This window comes from Callionymus lyra, chromosome 7 (genome assembly GCF_982586985.1).
Source record: "Callionymus lyra chromosome 7, fCalLyr1.hap1.1, whole genome shotgun sequence".
Classification (NCBI taxonomy): Eukaryota; Metazoa; Chordata; class Actinopteri; order Syngnathiformes; family Callionymidae; genus Callionymus; species Callionymus lyra.
The window spans coordinates 30,631,270-30,650,097 of record NC_141824.1 but is presented as its reverse complement, the minus strand read 5'-3'; the positions used below and the strand labels follow the sequence as shown (position 1 = coordinate 30,650,097).

General features: G+C 37.8%; 1 protein-coding gene across 1 annotated transcript; it reads right to left on the bottom strand.

Moving 5' to 3' along the window:
• Window positions 1–1,328: 1,328 nt before the first annotated feature.
• On the bottom strand, window positions 1,329–15,951 carry akap1b (A-kinase anchoring protein 1b). Its single transcript, XM_087795854.1, has 11 exons — window positions 15,811–15,951; window positions 10,117–11,648; window positions 7,803–7,924; window positions 7,110–7,236; window positions 6,920–7,047; window positions 6,536–6,713; window positions 5,461–5,611; window positions 4,722–4,789; window positions 4,109–4,182; window positions 3,973–4,038; window positions 1,329–3,133 (listed from the first exon to the last, which is right to left on the bottom strand). Exons 2-11 carry the CDS (start codon window positions 11,621–11,623, stop codon window positions 3,071–3,073), a joined length of 2,484 nt encoding a protein of 827 aa, XP_087651980.1. The 5' UTR covers window positions 11,624–11,648; window positions 15,811–15,951; the 3' UTR covers window positions 1,329–3,070.
• Window positions 15,952–18,828: the final 2,877 nt, after the last annotated feature.

Genomic DNA, 18,828 nt, shown 5'->3' with positions numbered 1-18,828 from the left:
GAGACATAATGACACATGAAGTTGGCCAGAGAGTTCCAAAAAATCATCCTGCAAAACCTGAGTGGGAAGGAACTCATTTGCAATCCTGGTTCCCATTTCGCCTATTTTGAAAAACAACCCAAACCATCCCCAGTGGCTCCCTCCTGTGCAGCCAGCCCAGCCACTCTTGGGCTGCTGACATGAGTCCCAGGTGAACACCACATTGCCTGCTGGCGTCCCCAGTCGTTGGGCTTCCAGCAACTGTGATCTGATAAAGGGTAAATGTCATGCACATCCCTCCATCATGTTCAGAAGCACCCATTGGTACACTCCGAACCCCACATCAGCTGGAATGACAGTCACCTCCTCAGTATCCAAGACATCATAGGAGATCTTCAACACTGGACCTCCCAACAAAATCCCAAAACCCCAGAAAAATCATTTTTTGATACTAAAGATACTCACTTGGATCACTCCCATATACGCCAATCTACATGCAGCCAGCCGTTGTGGGGAAACACCAACGACTGAGGGATGACATGGCTTAACTCGCCAGGCTTTGAATACTTACCGCCACACGACCTGAAAACACATGATTGGGGCCCAACACACAAGAGAACGTATGTACAGATATAAATGTCAATGCTTTCACGTGCCATATGTCCTTCACTTATCGGTTTACATGCCATCAGAAGCTTTTCTGCTGAGATGAAAATGAGGAAGTGAGGCTGTCATTACCCATACTATATGGGAAGGGGGCAACACCAGACTGGGTGGTGAGTTGAGTGAGATCAAAGTGAAATTCTTGCAATCACCAATGAGCTGTTGCTGTTTTTTTTTGTTTTAAATTGTGATTTTGGTTTCGTCCCAAACAATGATCTTTTAGGGCCATTGTAAGAAAGAAGTCTTGATTCGTGGGACCTAAATTCCATGTCTCAGATTTACTGGATCTAGGCATGTGTGGTAGGGCCCATTCAGTGCTACAATTTGTCTGAAGCATTACACAAAAACTGTTAAAAAGTCACAACCTGGAATAACAATGGGTGCACATTTAAATATAAGGTACATCTCCCGAGGAGACTATGTCTGATTGCAACCTAAGTCACTTAAAAACAGATTTTTATTTATTTACACAGAAAATTTGTATTAAATAGCAATTCAAAAATTAATTGTATTAAAAAAATGAGCAACTCAATAGCATTCTGTGTTTTTTTTATACCAGTCGGGAATGGGGTGAGAATCCAGTGGAAAGATCCTAACTCCACTTTGGGTTAGAAGCTCTCAAACGGTTAGTCAAGAAGAGGAAAGCTTCCAAATCAGTGATGGAAAAAAATAATGAACTGTCCAAACATGTTCAACAACTTTTATTTTTCTTTCTAATAGACCTTTACAATCGAGAAATCAGCACTTCATAGCCTAGCAAAAAGCAACCTGTACATGTTAAATGTTTCCAGACAACAGCTCAACACACAGTTGATGGATCCAATGATGACTTGTCTAGTTCTGCCGCTTCAGAAAAGGGACATGAGCAAATGGTAAATGTCCAAAGCAAACCAAACAGTGTTCCCTTTTGGTTTTTATTTAGAAAAGTACAGTTGATATCTTATTTACATTGAAATTGAGTTTTTTTTAGTTGGACAAGACAGGATTTATGTCCGTAAAGAAATAATATTATTGACAATGTGGATTCTACTCACCCAGCAAGAGTTCCTTCTAGACCCAACTTTCTACTCTTCCCATGAATCACATCCGGATATAAACTAATGACTCATACCGTTACATTTTTTTTGGACATGTTAATTCTTCAAATCTCAAAAGCTGCCTTATTGCCTCTTGTAATATGCAACATGTTCAGGAAAACTACCGTAACTGGAGGAAGACGTATTCATTCTGCAGGGGTTGTCTCGAGTTAAAATTACTGGGACCTTAAAAACCAAACGTCTCCCAGAAACAAAATAGCAGGTGACAGACATGTAAAGCAGGAGTGTGTGGGGAATACAACGGGTCATAGGGCAGATGCAAAAATGATATTTCCCAATGCCCTATATCAGAAATCAATGCTTTTGTTCAGTCAAGATAATTAACATTTTATTTCCACATTACCAAGTGTTGTGACCAATTTCTGTCAAGTGGAAGATCAGTTAGTGCTCACATTATAGTTGTGCACCAACCTGCTCTTGAAAAGCCAAATCAAATACTCCAATAGAATTAAGATTTTTGTTTTAAGAAGTTGAACTTATTCTGACCATTTACTTAATGGAATCATGTCAAAAGCCACATCACAACATTTCAGTATATTCTTAGTTTTTGTTGTTTTAAAGGAAGTTGCATTTATTTGCACAAAGAGACCCTGGTGGTTCCTAGAGCTCAGATAAATGAGGACTCTGGTGTTGCAAAACCCCTTATAAATTCACAATTCTTTGGGCAAGTTAAACACCAGTCATGACACCTAAAACGGATACAGTCATCATTACATCATGGATTCAGACCATTAGCAGCCGTGTTCCCGTCATTAGACACATTTCAAATGATTAAATATTCCTTTTTCAAATCAATCAGTGCACAGCGATCAACACACTGCTCTTTTCTACGAAGCAAACCAACCTGACAGCCATTTTTCAAAAATGGCATGTTACAGGATGTCGATCATCTCTAACCACATTCATGAGGAAAAGACAGGGAAGACATCCAGCTTATGAAATGTTACGCCTAAATGGCAAGGCATAAGGTATGATCATCATCCACAGTGTGCAAAGGCTCCCAGCAAAAGGATGGGGGGGGGGGGGGAAACATGATTGAATATATATTCAGAAAATTATAACAGAAAACTTTTCTATTCTTTTTTTTAACCTGTTTCTTTACACCTTCAAGTCTTTGTCAAAAAGAACTAGAGGGAGGTCATCTGCTATTAAAAGATGTGGTTTCTTCCCTGATATTGCCTTCTAACCATTTATTTAGTGTGAGAGATGAGGGGGACAAAGAAATCAAATCAAACCAAACAATCAGGTAGCAGTGGTGTTCTGGTAGTCCTGAGACACCAGGCATCCCAGGTAAAATAATCACCATCATGGCGTGAAGTTGTGAAGTGTGGTCAAAACGTGTCCACCCATACGCCGAGTCCCCTCTCTGCCAGAGAACGGTTGACTAAGGTTACCTGGGAAAGAAGGAAACAATTACTTTATCCGTTTTAACTGCAGATGTGATGATTCTAGTAAAGAAAAAAAGGCTCTCGGTCCATATTCACGTCACTGTTGTACGGACCTTCTCTTGCCCTTTCAAAACAATTGTGAGTCTAATGGCACACAGTCAGTGGCTTCTCTTGATAATGCCATGTTTAAGGTGTACAAAAGGACATTCCTCTGCACAGCCATTTGTGATATTTTACCAACTCAAATCCAAAAAGGTGCATATGGTTAATGTGTCATTGTCTCAATGTATGCTCAAAACTATTTAGAGTACGCTTCAAGTACAGAAAATAATGTTAAACAAACCGCTGTTGTTGCAAATAATCTGACACAGTCACAGTAGGATTTCTGGATATTTCAAATGTGCGGCAGTTTCCAGTTGCAGTGTGATTATACAATGTTGCACCAGGCGGTCACTTTGAAAGTTAGTTTCATTCGGGCATCTATTGAAGGACACTGCATTTAATACGCTTAAAAATATATATATCAAAAGGACTTGTCTTACCCCCATTTCCCTCTAATTACACAAATGTTGAAGAACTTAACTAATCACCAATTGAGCTGTAGTCCAGAAAACAAAGCCTGGACAAACATTTCCTCCACCAAATTGAGAATGAAACGGCACCATCGTAAAAAAAAATATATATATATACATCATGCAGAGCAAGAGTTAAAAATTATAAAAAATATACATGAATATGAAAGGTTGTCTCAGACCCAGACCAAATTTACTTACAATGCGTAATAAGGTCTACCACTCTTAATACTATTCTATGGCTCTTGAATTGAATCATTTTGACAGGCTCACCTCATCTCCCACCATATTCCAAAGGTGTACAAGTGGCAGGCCTGTGTTGTTATCATAGTTGGACACCTAGAGGGAAAAGAAAGGTAAAGCATAGTCTGTTGCTGCTGGAGACCTTTGGTAATCAAGAATGATTTACCTGTGCAAGGAGAGCAGCTCCTCTGGTCAACTCCTCTAGTGCAGATGTTGCTGCAGCCGAAAAACTGTCTTCTCCTGATTAACAAGCGTTTATGATTTTAAAAAAAATGGGAAAAAAAGAGATACCAAAACAATTTGTTTCAAAAGTTGAAGTTTGAAATGTTAAATTAGAGCCATTGACATGTTGACATTTGATCTCGTTTACACTCAAACAAAAACCTTAACTTAAACTGTAGTATGATCACACATTGAAAGTTATTTGGTTTTTAATTATTCCCAATTCTGACAATGCAGGAATTATTTCAACCGAGACAGCATCTCAGTGTGCAAGAGTCAGGTTGTGTGAAAAATCCAAAACATATTCCCAAAATGACACAAACCCAGTTTCAATGTTATCAACAGGACTAGAGGTTCTGAGAACCTACAAATGCTTTCATCTGGCAGTTGCATTAAAAAATATATATATATTTTTAAATGTAACTTTGATGATCACAAAGTTGTTCCCTTTTAAAATAAAATTTACCAAAAAATGGATTTCTTATTTTTAAAATAAAACAGTTTACAAAAATAAACAAAGCCAACTTAAGAAACAACAAAAAGTCTATACAAATTACCGTGCAGCGGGGCAATGTTGTCAAGAAGTACCTCTGCTCCCTGAAATGGTAACGTCACAAAATCTGATCTGAAAAACAAAGTAAAGCATTAAAATGACTAAGAAAGAAATAAAATAAGAAAGGGAGTGGAAAAAAAGGTTAATATTATAATAAATGTCCTATTAAAAAGGCAGTGATTAACAAAACAATCTTTCATATTAATCTGATAACATAAAAAGGTCACTTATGAAAAATGAAAGTTTAATAAGACCAAGGCTAAATGACTCCAAAGCACAGCCATCTTCTTATGATGTGGTACTTTTACATCACATTAAGGTAGGTTAACATTTTTTATCTAGAGTATACCTACATCAAATATCTTAATAAAATGGGGAAAATAAATGTCCATAAACTTCATGCATTTCAGTTGTAGGTAAAATGTAAAAAACTTCCAGTAAAGAAGAAATCATTAACCACTTCACCCATCTGTGGTCACACTTTTAATCACATTTTAACATGATCACAGATAATGAAGAACCATGAAAGTCCCTTAAATCTGAAGTTACAGTGTATTCTCGTATTAACCATTTCCTTCCTAAAAAAACCCCCATAATAATATAATAAGGATATTCAGCTTTTCATGAACAAAATCATACATTTCTAAAATTAAATATATATAATTAAATAAATTAATCTGGTTGACTTAAGAAAATAAAATGACTAACAAAGCATCAGACAAAAAGAAAAGCTTAAAATATACCTGATTTGTCGTAGAGAATCAATCTTGACACGGTCATAACCACCATAGTCCACATATCGTATCTCCACTTCATTGGTTTCTTTATAGAATGTGATGACCTGAGCTCTCCACCATGCCCCCTCAACTGCTGGAGCAGCGCAAATGACCCCAACTAAATCAAAAGACAAAATTTACACAATTATTTTTTTATACAAACTACAACTAGGAAGATAGTTTAAATTAATTTGATGGTAACTTAAACCTCAGGAGTTCGCCCTTTTGAAAAATATTGACTCACTGTGGACATTAATACGACAAATTACTTTGTTTAATTAGTTTTGCATGTTTAGATTTTTCTGTGATAGTGTCAGTCATTATACACCGACGCCACTGGGTCGCAACCTGCAGCTCAAGACCTGGTAAAATATAATTGGTTTCAGCCTATATAGGAAATTTTTTATTTTTCAGTCAGTTACAAACTTGTACATAATTATAAATTAGGTTAAGTTTGATATCAAATCATTTTGTTTTAATGTCCTTTCAATTTTTATTCTGCATTGTTCAAATGATAGTAATAATGATGATGATGATACAATTACGATGTATATTAATGTAAAGAAACCTCCAGAGTAAAACAGCTTTACATAAGAGAAAAACAACCATGATTGTTATAATTATCAATGCTTAAAGTTATAGTTCACCCAATATTCCAAATTCACATATTTTCTACTAACCCTCATATCAACGAAGGGTTGGGATTATATCCAGAGTAATCCGTTTCGTTTTAGAATTATAGACAAAATGTTTGTTCATTTTAATGTAGCGACTGGAGCTCAGTTGTCTTCGTCTGCATCTTCAAAAAGACTAAGATTAAGTACGAATTAGTATAAGAATAGTATGAGTATGAATTTTGAGTAAACGATCACAAAGTAACGTTTTACTTATATATAGCATAAAAGCAAACGGAGAAAGTGGACATTGAAATTTAAATATAATTTTGTGTAAAGTCAAAGGTTTTTTCCGGCTCCCAGTGTTTTCTTTCCTGTATGAAACGGGTCTTAATGGCTGGAGTGGTAGAGGTTGCCGACCAAGTTACCTTCAGCTGGAGAAGGGAGGGTTGGAGCCCCTGGCTGAGAGTAGCAGATGAACATCTGCTGGTCCAGGCTTCGTAGTGCATGGTAGGTGGGGTGTGTGTGTTGTTGGACGAAGATGTGGCCAGCTGACACAATGTTGACCACCATCACTTCCACAGTCACTCCACTGGGAAGAAGCAGCTTGAAGGAAAAACATCAGCTTGTGAATTATGGACAAGCATAACCTTAAATGAGTTTGCCAAATGTGTTCAAAAATTAGGTTTTACAAAATGAAAAGGCATCAAATTTTCATTTTTAGATTTTTAACAGCCATGTTATCTGAAATACATTTTCAGCATGCATGCGGTGTCTGCTTATTATTTAGAGATAGACATGTAGGGCCTTACCCAGGAGGTCATGGGTAGTGAGGGTAGGGTCAAAGGAGGTGGAGCAGGTGCATACAGGTTTGTCAAGTCCAGATCTTTAAACTTCTTCCCAATTAGGGAAAGTGCTTTATCCACCTGTTGCTGTGTCCCTGGAAGATCAAACACTTAGTATTCATCACCATAACCAAAAAAAGTTTATTCCTTTACAGACCCTTGATGTGACAGATCTGGTAGTCTTTTGTGTAGGGAAGAATGGAGATATAAATCATTGCTCCAGAGGTCTGCTTCAGGAAACACACGTATCTCCCTTGTTTCCCAATTAACCGGCCCACCAGATGCTGCAAGTAAAAAAAAAAAACAACCTTGTTATATGACCATTAGTGTGTAAATAAATACAACATGTGGGTACAATTATTTTTGTTTGACTCCATACAGTGCAGAGCTACAACAGGTTTATTTCCATTGCTTTATGACGTATAGAAATGTTTAAATATTTGTAATATTGACATCAGCATTGCTTTGAAAGCTTCAAAAGAAAACCAAGTCATTTAGGAACAGTCATTGTCACATTTTTCTACATTGATAGATCCATGTTAAACCAAACGTGGGAACCAAAAAAAACTTAAACTAAAAATGAAAATGGTTAAAGTTAGGGGGGGGGGGGAAGCCAACACTAGACCCAACTGTCCTGTGACTTAAAATAAAGCAATATATTACGTCTATAAAATCTTACTTTTGAGAACCAATAAACTGTAAATGACGAAGGTGGCTGGAGAAAAGCCTACATAGATGCGGATCAGGACTCGTCAATTTAAAGTTAAACGAAAAGAAACAAGAGTTAGCTACCTGATAAAAAAACTATTTCTTTTGACATGATAGTAATAGAGTTCCAGTCCTTACTTACCTTTGGCACCTCTATTTCCCAGACAACAGATTCAGAGTCCTGAGAGGAAGTGTGGTTGCTTTGGCTGTCGCCTCCCATTGTGCAGCCACTGTCTACAGAATCCATGCTGTTCACGTCAGAACCTAGGGACAGGGAGTGACACACTTAATAGTTCAATAATATGCATAAAGTAGCTGACACTAACAGCAGTCCTGCTAAACCTGGCCAGCTGGGCAGTTCAATCCAACTTCTAGACTCAAAAATGATACATCTGAAGATTCCAACTCTAACCCTGTTGGGGAAGTGAGTTTTGTTGGATGAACGAGCACATGATTGAGACTAAAAGAAAAAGGGCAGATGACATGAATTAAAATAACAGATGGAAAGGGAGATGGACTGAGTGACTCTTCTCCAGAAAACATTAACAGCGAGCACAAATTCATCATTGCCAATTCATATTTCTCGATTTCTAAAGAAATATCCTAATAAAACTACTGATACCTTAAAAAAAGATTTCTCCCATGTTAAAGACTAAAGGATGATTACAAAAAAAAACAAAAAAATCTGCCCTGTCCACAATGAATACCAGGAAAAAGCTACTGCAAATGTTAAAGTGATAGTCGACTTGAGGGTGAGTCGAAAATGAGAAAAATTCAAACTTTACTAAGAGTTGGGATTATTGTCAGAGTAATCCATTCCTATTTAGAGTTATTGGCAAAAATGTTTGTCCATTTTATTGAAGCAGAGACGAACCTCCTCCAAAAAGACACTTAAATGCCTCCATGCTGCTCGTCTGTAATGATCTTCTCTTTGCCGTTATGTCAATGTATTTGTTGTATTGAAGCCTCAGAGTATTATGGAGGTATATGGATGTTTTAAGCGATCTGTGAAAGGCCATTTAAAAATAAAACTTACATTTTTGAGGAAGTTTATCCTTAGGCGCCAGTTGCTTCATATATCTGAATATATACTGCATTTTTGCTTTTAACTCTAAAAAGGAACAAATTATTCTGAAAACAATGTTAACCCTTGAAAATGAGGGTGAGTAGCAAATAAATGCAGACCAGTCTTAAAGGGTTAGTTCATCCAACATTCAAACTTCACGTTTATTTATTTATTTTTTTAAAACTAAAAACAAACATGCACCGATCCAGCTTCCCAAAGTAGGACCCAGGGATCTGACTGTGCAAGGTCAGCAATTTATATATCCATTTTTTATTTACAGCATCAGAAGCACGAGCCCAAGGACTGCAGCCAATAGTCGGAAACGTTAGAAAGGTAAATGCATTTTCTTTATATACTTGCAGGCTGCTCATTTACAATGTATACTTTCATATGCATTAATGGTATAGAAAGCCATCATAGAGTCGACTACTGAAATTTGATTACCGTGACAACCCTAGAGCAGATGATCCAAGTACGAGTATCGCAACAGATCTAAACTAATCATACATCTAGCACAACACAGTACATTTAACTGATACTGTGCTCATCATGCATTAAAAATGTGTTCTGCAGCGCAATCAAAAAGGAATGACTTCCACCGCACACAGAGCCGCCACCGTCGCCCTAAAACGCAGCTTTTTTTAAGCAGATAAAAACTAGTTTATTTGATTCGTTAACATATTTGATGTTCTTATTATCCAATATTTTATTTGTGTTTTGTACTTTTACATTTGACCTCCAAAAATTGAGGACTTCCTTAACTCCTGCATATGACTTGATTTCTAGATACAACGACTATGTGTTGTATATGTTAACCACTTTTTAAGCACAATTATCATGTGGCAACTACACTGCCATAATAACATGTTTGATATAGTGACCAAAATGATCAATGAGACCATCATACAATAATATCCACACATTTTATTTATTTAATTGTATTTAGTACTTGAATGTTTGTGTTCACTTAATGAGCTTAATATCTGCAGGGTTGTTTGTACCTTGTTCTTCACAAAATTGTTGTTAGCACATTGTTGCACCCACTTTTTTTTTGCAGGTCATAAGGTAAACTAAGTTTACAATTTAATTACATTTTCTTCAGGTTCTGAAAATGCTGGTAAACATTTAAACACTTCATTTAAATAAAAACCTACTTTGCATTTCCATATGTAGCCATTTTTGCATTTTATTCAAAGCATAACCAACGGTTTCTCACAGTTGGGCAAGAAAGTTAATTTTATCGCCACGATCTGACTGCATCAGGCCATACTCAAAGCCTAGGTATCAGTATTAGGACCATAAAAGTTAGATTGCTGCATCTCTTTTAGTCAAAGTTCATGTTAAGTCAAGCGGCATTAGATAACTACTTACTCGAAATGCTTTCACTTACCAACTGTGGACTCTCCTCCAGACTGATCTGCCTCGGCCTCAAAAGTCCCATGAGCCTGGTTCCTCAGGTTTTCCTCATCCAGCTGCATAGCACTGCACAGGGTGCCTTCCTGGCAATCTTCAGTCAAGGCTAAAACTGAAGCTACCATTGCCCTTTCCTCCATTGACCGAGAGTTGTCTCTTCCCGATATGTCAGTAACCTGAAATGCCTCTTCTTTATTGTCAAACAAGCCTTGGTGGAGCTCGCTGCTGTCCCCCTCAGAGTGGCATGTGCTGCAAGCAGAATCCTCTCCAAGTGAAGATGCTTCTTTACCTTTTAATTTTACATTTGGCAAAGCACTTTGTAGATTTTGATGCGACAGCTCAGGTAGATTGGCTCCTTCTACGATATGGCTCCGACATCCATCCACTGTATTCCAAGATAAAGAGGAGCCTCCATTGTAGACTTCTTCGGCCTCTATTCGTGTCACTTCCATGGGTGTAGACTGGGAACATTTCGGAAAGCAATTTGAGTCCAGACTCTGCGGTTGCCAGGAACAGACCGACTCATTGGAACATTGATGGGTGCTAGTACAACTTAGGTTTGTGTTTGCATCTAAACAACTGGTAACACCAAGGACCTCTTGTGTGGCTGCCGAGATGACCTTTGTTATGAGTCCAGCTGCCATAAGTTCAAGATTCTGCTCCTCACCAGTGCTCATTTGTGCTTGGAAACCATCAGAAGCAGGAGATATGGTGGTGAGATCTTGAAAAGTGCACAGGGCTGATGAGGTCACTTCTAGAGAGGATGGTGTGCTGGTTAGTATGAATTGGTGCGAATCATGCAATGAACTAGGCATTTCATGGGACTTTGAGGAGGTGACCATCTGTTCTTTAACAGGGGAGATCGTGCAGCAGTCGTTTTGCAGAATGCCAGCAGGTTGTTGCTTTGCAACTTCTCCTTCTGGCTCAGGTCTCTCAGCTTCAGACAAAACTGAGGTTGAGGTAGAGGATTGGACCTCTTGGATGGCAACTTCTTTAGGTTCAATTAAAGTACCGACAAGTTCCTCTTCTTCATCCATTACATTTGATGTTACTGGGGTAGAAGATTTGAGTTTTTCTGAATCAAATTTCTGTGACACGTTTAATCTTCCTTCTGGTGAAGCTAGAGCCGGACCAACAGTCTTGCATATTTCCAGTCTTGTCCCATTCAGTAGTTCTCCTGGTCCATCTGCACTTTGGTTCAGTGAAGATTCCTTTTCAAAATCATCTACAAGGGCCTGTGACAAATTTGGAAGTCCTTCGTCTGTCAGTGATGTGTCGGGGCCAGGACAAATGGGAACTTTTTCCCCCAAACCATTGCTGCCCTCCGATGGAGAGTCCCTTGATATCAAGTTATTTGAATCTCCTTCTGGACCATTATGGCTAATGTGACGTTCTTTTTTGCGGGAGATAAACCACCACCAGCCGATTAAGGCTAGGACTCCAGGCAGTGTATAGGGAACAAATGAGCGGAATTTAAGGGGCATTTCAGCGGGATACGGGTATCAATACCTAGAAGAAAAAGAAAAAAGATCAGTGCTATATTCAAAACGTACATATTACAAAACATTAAAAAAATAAATGTCCGACTTCACAAATCAGTTTGCAGTTTACTGACTGTTAAGGATCAATTGTTGATTGTTAAGACATTTTTAGAGAGATACTGGATTTTCACATCTGCGGGTCCATAGATGACTTGGACCGGTTGGGGTGTGGGTTGTTGCTCTTTGGTCAGGTTGTTGATCAACGATCAACTCATCATTCCAGGTTTATCTTGAACCTTTATCACAGCATGAGCAGCATCACCAGCATGAACATCCCGACACAACTGGGCAGGTGCATCGTTTTGTTTCCACTGAATCCAGAGGGAGATCTATCTTTTTTTAATTGAACAAAATAAATATTGCAATCGTTATAATTCACTTATCCTGTGGTAATGCAATAACCTGCGAGTCCGGTGCATTAGGACCAGCTGAGTTGATACGCTGGAATGTGGAAGTCGATCAAGCGGCAAGGTATGCTTCTTAAAGTCACAATCTGATTCGATTCGAACGATTATCCTGTAACATTTAAAAATTAAGAAAACCCCGAAACAGTTCTTATATTTTTTTTCCGAAAAACATTCAGAACGGATATAAAAGTCTGTTTCAGTGCAAGTGACGCACCGCTTTGGTTTCATGTTATAGACTTCATTAAGACGCGTAATGTTCTTAAATCAATCACACAAGTGTTTTCATGTCTACTTAACTTTATTCTGAGAAATTCTCCGCTACATGTTATATTGGTGAAACTTTCTCGACCCAACGAGAAAACCTTCCATTCTATGGCACATAGAAAATGCTTCCTTCACAGAAGAATCAAACAAAACGTACAAATTTAACTGAATTAATGCTCTGATGCTCACTTGTTGAGACTGAGCCTAATACTTTCAGGAGAAAAATTAAACATGCAGACTGACGGTTGAGTGCATTTGCGATATTTCTTGATTTAAAAAAAATGTGATCGTAAAGTCCCAAAGGTTGCAATTTTATGTTCATTAGATTTGAGCCATAATGTGTGCGCCGAGCAGAACAAGTTGAGAGAAAAGTAAACAGAATCACTCCGCTTTAACCAGTTGATCACTGACGTCTACAGAAGCTAAAGAGCAGTAGCATAGGACAACTGTGTGAATGAAATAGTCAGCCACAGACGTACGTTCTTGGGAAACATCAGGTCTGTTTTATCAAACTGAAGTTGCAGCAAGCCAGGCGCAGCAGAAGACTGTTTTCCTCTTGTGATCACGTGATCGAAGCCATATCCTCGAAAAACTGTTATATTAATATACAGTCACCTTACGATGATTCGTTAAACAAAAAATGTGTGTTCTATAAATATAACAATAAAACGCATGTGTGTTGCACAGATGAGCCTCACATTTTAATCAAGCACGTTCAGACAATCTCCATCATCACTACGCCGCGATTCAAGTTTCAGATTTGCAGTTTAACTCTTGTTAAATTTTATCTTAAGATGTTTCAAACAAGCTCATGAATGTTTGATTAAAATAAAAAGTATTTGTGTGAATAGACCTGTAAATAAATAATAAACTTATACCGGAGCTCTTCTCCATTAATCCAGTTCAAAACACATTAGCACAATTCCAATTTTATGACATCTTTAACATTTCCTAGTGCTGTAGTAGTTTGTTTTTTTAAGTGCATGATAGAAAGAAAGCAAAATCCTTCTGATGAGTGAGCAAATAGTGAAAATCTGTTCTTGATCACAACTGCTTGACTTCTTTTGTCATTTAGTGAACAACGTAGTGTAATTGCTTATTCAAATTGTTGCACACATTTAGATCCTTCATCTGTTGTGTTAAAAAAAGGCCTTCTGCACATGCCTTAAAAGAAGTCACAGCTGAGCCCAGACTTCAGCAAGAAGAATGCTCATGGACAGGTGGCAATCCAAGTGAAGAAACAGCTGGTATGTGCAGCCCCTGATGGAAAATAAGTGAGGGGGAAAAGGCAAGTATACATTAATTGATTCATCAAAATGTTGCAATCCTTGTACTCATTTAGACATGAAGATAATCTATATCATCTATAATGCGTCACATTTGGTTTTCATTACATGATAAAGGCATTTATTTAAATCATCATCCCTGCCCGTTGTATATCCCGATCTCCGGGAAATTGAGTTTCCAGTTCACAGCAGACGATACTTTCATAAAAACAAGAATAAAGTGCAAATAAAAATACCAAGGTTCAAGGAATGACTAAGTGCAAAGGTAAAGAACATAGATCAGAGGAAATAACGCAGAAATTAATACAAAGGTTAACATAGAATTACATCACCCTTTCACTTCTTGACTTTATTAATGCTTTTACCACACACCTCAAAGAAATATTCACTTCGTAATAAGAGTTACTCTATACTAGAGTTAATTTTGAATTGCTTTTCCAAAGACAGTAGTAAGAACCACATCTAGCACCAAACTAACCTAGAAAAATGTACCCCAAAGTCAAGGTAAAGGGAATGAACAGGAAACAAATATTGCTACACCTCCCAGTGCAGACAGTAGACACTGGGAGCTCTCGCGATATTTACCCAGAGTGTTTCCTGTCTGTGTAGCATGTGTACCGTTGTTCAAATATGGAGCGGGAAACATAACCGCCTTTGGTGCGAGTCCGGGTTCAAACGTCTTTAAGAAATTATAATAATATATTCCGGCCTTAAACAGTATTTGCTGCGAGGATAAAAAATATTGTATTATTATTATTATTATTATTAAGAGCTCTGTGTGTTTGCAAAGAAAAACAAATAAAAGTAAATCCATCAATAAAAATCAGGTGGTTTTCAGCCAAACAATAGATACAATGCACCGTTTGATGACACTTGGTCTTATTACAGCATGTGCCCAATGAGAGGAAAACAAAAGTCTAAACTTCAAACTATTAAAACCATGATGAATGTGTTGCTTACATCGTTTCATGAGTGTTGTTCTTTATCAGACCTTTAATCCCCTGACAAGTGCACCCATCTCTACTTCCTAAATGTTATGGTTAAAAATAAACAAGACTGGAGTCCTTGATATCAGCTCACTTCTTCAGCACTTTAACTAGTTTCTTCCTAAAAAACTATACACAAATCCAACGTATGTTTAAATTAATAAACTACAGTTCTGATTCAGTTAAACACCCGTTAGGAGCAGCCATCTATATGGAAAACCTCAGTTTTATTTTTAAGTCAATTTAGATATGCATTTTATTGCATTCTTCTTGTGACGAGTTTGACATGAAAAGTGTAGAATCCAGTCATGCCCAACGTTACTTGTATGATTCACGTGGGAGGTCACTTGTTTGAACCAGAAAATGACAATGAAGGTCATGACTTCTGAACTCGCCGCAGAAGTGTCCACCTAACCTAATATAGTGTTCTGCTGCACAGTTTCTCCTCATAGGAGGTCCTGTAAGGAGGCTGTTGCCCTCAAGCATGCGTGGTGACTTGAAGGCCTCGGTTGACACCGAGACACAAACGGTAAAACATCCTCCATGGATCGTGCTTTCAAACACATGGCGAGCATGAGTTCGACTCCTGTGCCTGAGTTATGGTGGGTCATGTTCGGTTCGCACCAATGTTGCCTCGTCTCCAGACCGTTCTTAGACGTACATCCCTGGAATAACACGCTGTTAAACGGCACTTAGCTGGAATAAAAAGCACGAAGTTGCTCCTCAGAGTGTGATGTGAAGTTCATTTCAGCGCAAGTTCTTCTGTCCGTCACGGGCCTCAGACCTTCACGTTAGCATCCTAGCAGCCATGTTCACGTTACACTTCAGAGGCACTGCTGGTGCCACCAGAACATGCATGCTCACGAAGGATCCTCCAGATATAAAGATGGACTCCTCCAGAGACTACAACCCTTAAGGGTTTGTCATTCACGGCAGGAGTATCTGGTAACCATGCGGGCTACATGTTCAATGACACAGGATTAAACACGTCAAACACACGACACCGTCCACTGCCTGCAGATGTAGTCGCACGAGTTGCTGCTTTAGTTCAAAAAGAACCATTGCAGTCTGAAGAGAACACAAGTCAACATCCGAATGTCACGATGAGGGAAGCTAAGCATAGCTACATGCTAGCAGCAGTTACTCCATCAGGACACGTTTGACACATTTATCTCAGTTGCACTTACAGTGTTTTTGTGTCTTCAGTGTCAGCGACTCTAGAATGTTGTCTGGACGTCCGTTGTGGGATAGTGTCCAGGTGGAAAAGTCACTCTTTCCTCTCCACGTGTTGACCGACCAGTACTAAAAGATACATACTAAACAGCTGGTGAAGTCTCGCGGTACATAAACGTTGAGTGGCGAGTGCAGCCTGAAGTCTCGCGAGGACAGAGGTTGCACCAAGGGCACCACATACAGTACAGTATATATCCAATGAGAAGATGCACTTACAGTTCAAAGACACGTACGACTGGATCGATTAGAGTTTATTTTACTCGAGCACAATACAAGTATACGTAAAAAATTCCACATGAATCCCATGTGAAGTTGGATTTATTATGTTTTGATAGTCATTCGTCACAGCGAATGTACGCACATTTGTATTCACGTGTGGCAATAGATCGATAGAAAGATAGATAGAATACAATAACAAAATGAATCCTCGTTGGGCTTTTGCCATGAACAGCAGCCGTGGACATGCATTAATGCCTTCAGAATATAGAACATTTTGAACTTGGAAAGTTTAGATATTTTCACATTGTTATATATTGCACTACCAATTATCAAAACATATTTACAACTAATTCCCTTTATACAATGAATATTTTCAAAATTTCAATGTGTGTTCTGTTGAAGAGTGGTTCACCAGACCAAAACAATCGAGTGCCGTACGCCGTTCGCTCTAACCTTCACTTCGGGTTCCAACCACCAGGGCCTGGTCCTGGTACTGATCCACGAGGCTTTAATACGGGGCCGCACAAAACAGTAAAGCATTTACTCAATTCCTGTTGTATTGATGATAAATGTGTATTATTTATTTTTAAAGGACAGGATTCCCTCCAAAGTCATTTTGGCATGTGAGTCTTGACTTTTTTTTAAAATTATTTTAAATCTAATCTGGACATAATGTGCCCTTTGTCAATCCACTTAAATATTATCATTTTACTCTACTTTATGTCCACTGGATGACAGGGTTTTTCACCAAAACTGATGCAGAAGACATTGATGCATTTTAGAAAACAACAAAAATCAAACAAACAAGCAGACATATATACTCACATAGTAACATATAAAATGTTACTACAACATTATATAAGGCTTTAGAATAGATCATAATGCAATAATTAGTTTGAGCTGAGATCTATTTTTAAACAGTTACTATATGTTGTTTTTTTTAGTTTGTGCCGTGATATTAATGCTGGGATCTGGCCTGGTAAGAATTAAGAAAAAACAAAGACTCAAAGAATATTAAAGTACCTGCCTCCACTTGACCAAGCAGGAAGGACCCATAAAATTAAAAAAAATTCTAACATTTATATACATAAAAAAAACAAAACAATATACAGGTTTGAGTTCTCCAGGCTGGCCAAGTTCTTATCTAGACTGCTCAAATGTAGTATAATTAATACAATGCAAACATACAGTAAAAAAACAACATCTAGACTTCAATTTAAATCTGCAGGATAAGATACAATTTTACAAACACTTTGAAGCCAGAAGCAAAGATAATCTTCAAATTTCTGGTTCCTCCAGGTGAACCTTTTAACCTTTACTACTAAAGAGTGAAAATATAAAATCGTTACGTTTAATGATACTTTTCATTTAAAACATTGTACTGTACACTGGTGTAGTTACACAACAGGCAGCCAGGTGTCGCCAGGCGCAAAGTCCACCAGGAAACCAGAACAAGAAGAAGTAGCAACCACGTCACATGATCCGTTATGCGGCACAAACTTCATTAAGGAAAACACAAACACCGAGGTGACAATACAACTCTAGCAATTCAAAAGGAATTAAGTGTATATAGTTTGTTCATACTCTTTCAAACGGTTTGTCTAAACTATTAACATTGTTGCTTATTGCATCGTTTGATTGATTGATACAGCTTTATTCTTTTCACATTCCTTGATTTTCTGGAACTCCTGTTGTTATCAGTTTTATCTTGACCTTTAAAGTATATATTTTATTGATTATTGTTTTGATTTCTTAAGCGCTTTGTGACCCTGGTCTGGAAAAGCCCTATACAAATAAAAATGACTTACTTACTCACTTGCATTGGGGAAAGTTACAGTTTTCAGAAGCATGAACATACATACACATACTATTAAGACATTCAGTAAATATTGGAAATAATCACAAAATAATAAGTAATACAATAAATTAAATAATAATAATTGAATATATAAATTTCTTATTTTCTAGTTTGACAGCAGTGTAAGGTGTAGGAGCGGCAGAATCTCTCCTCTTTTGTGGGTGTATTTGTCATCGTGTCCTGGGCTAGGACCGGTTCACCATCATGGATGACAGCTTGTTCATAAGCTGTTTGCTGCTTTTTGAGTACATTTTTGTTAGTTCTATTACAAAGTTATTCTGTTGTTTTATTTACAAGATATTGACTTTTGTTTTATATGTCTTATATTTATAGGAAATTGTTGTTTTTTTTCCAAATTATCCACTGCAAATGCAGCAATTTTTCATAAAAAAGAATACAAAAAAAATTAGAACAAGAACAAAGAGAAGTAAAGAGAAAGAACAAGATGAAAGAATCTAAGTCTAAGTCTAAAGATAAAGAACATAGATCAAAGAAAAATAACAAAGAGAAAGTACAAAAACTAACATAGTAAGTAAGTAAGTAAGTCATTTTTATTTGTATATCTTTTCCAGACCAGGGTCACATAGAACAGATATACTTTTCATGATACTTTTACTCCACTCCTGCCCCCGAACTCAGAATTGTAAAATCTAATAGCCGGAGGAATGAATGAGTCCCTGAGTCTATTAGTGTTGCATCTGGGAAAGAGCATTCGTGCACTCCATATGCTTCTCTGCTCACTGATGACAGTGTTCAGAGGATGACTGTCATCATCCATGATGGACAGTAGTTTGTCCAGTGATCTCCTCTCAGCAACTGTCACCAGTGAGTCCAGCTTCATTCCAACCACAGAGCCATCCCTTCTAATCAACCTGTCCAACCCGTTGACACTCCT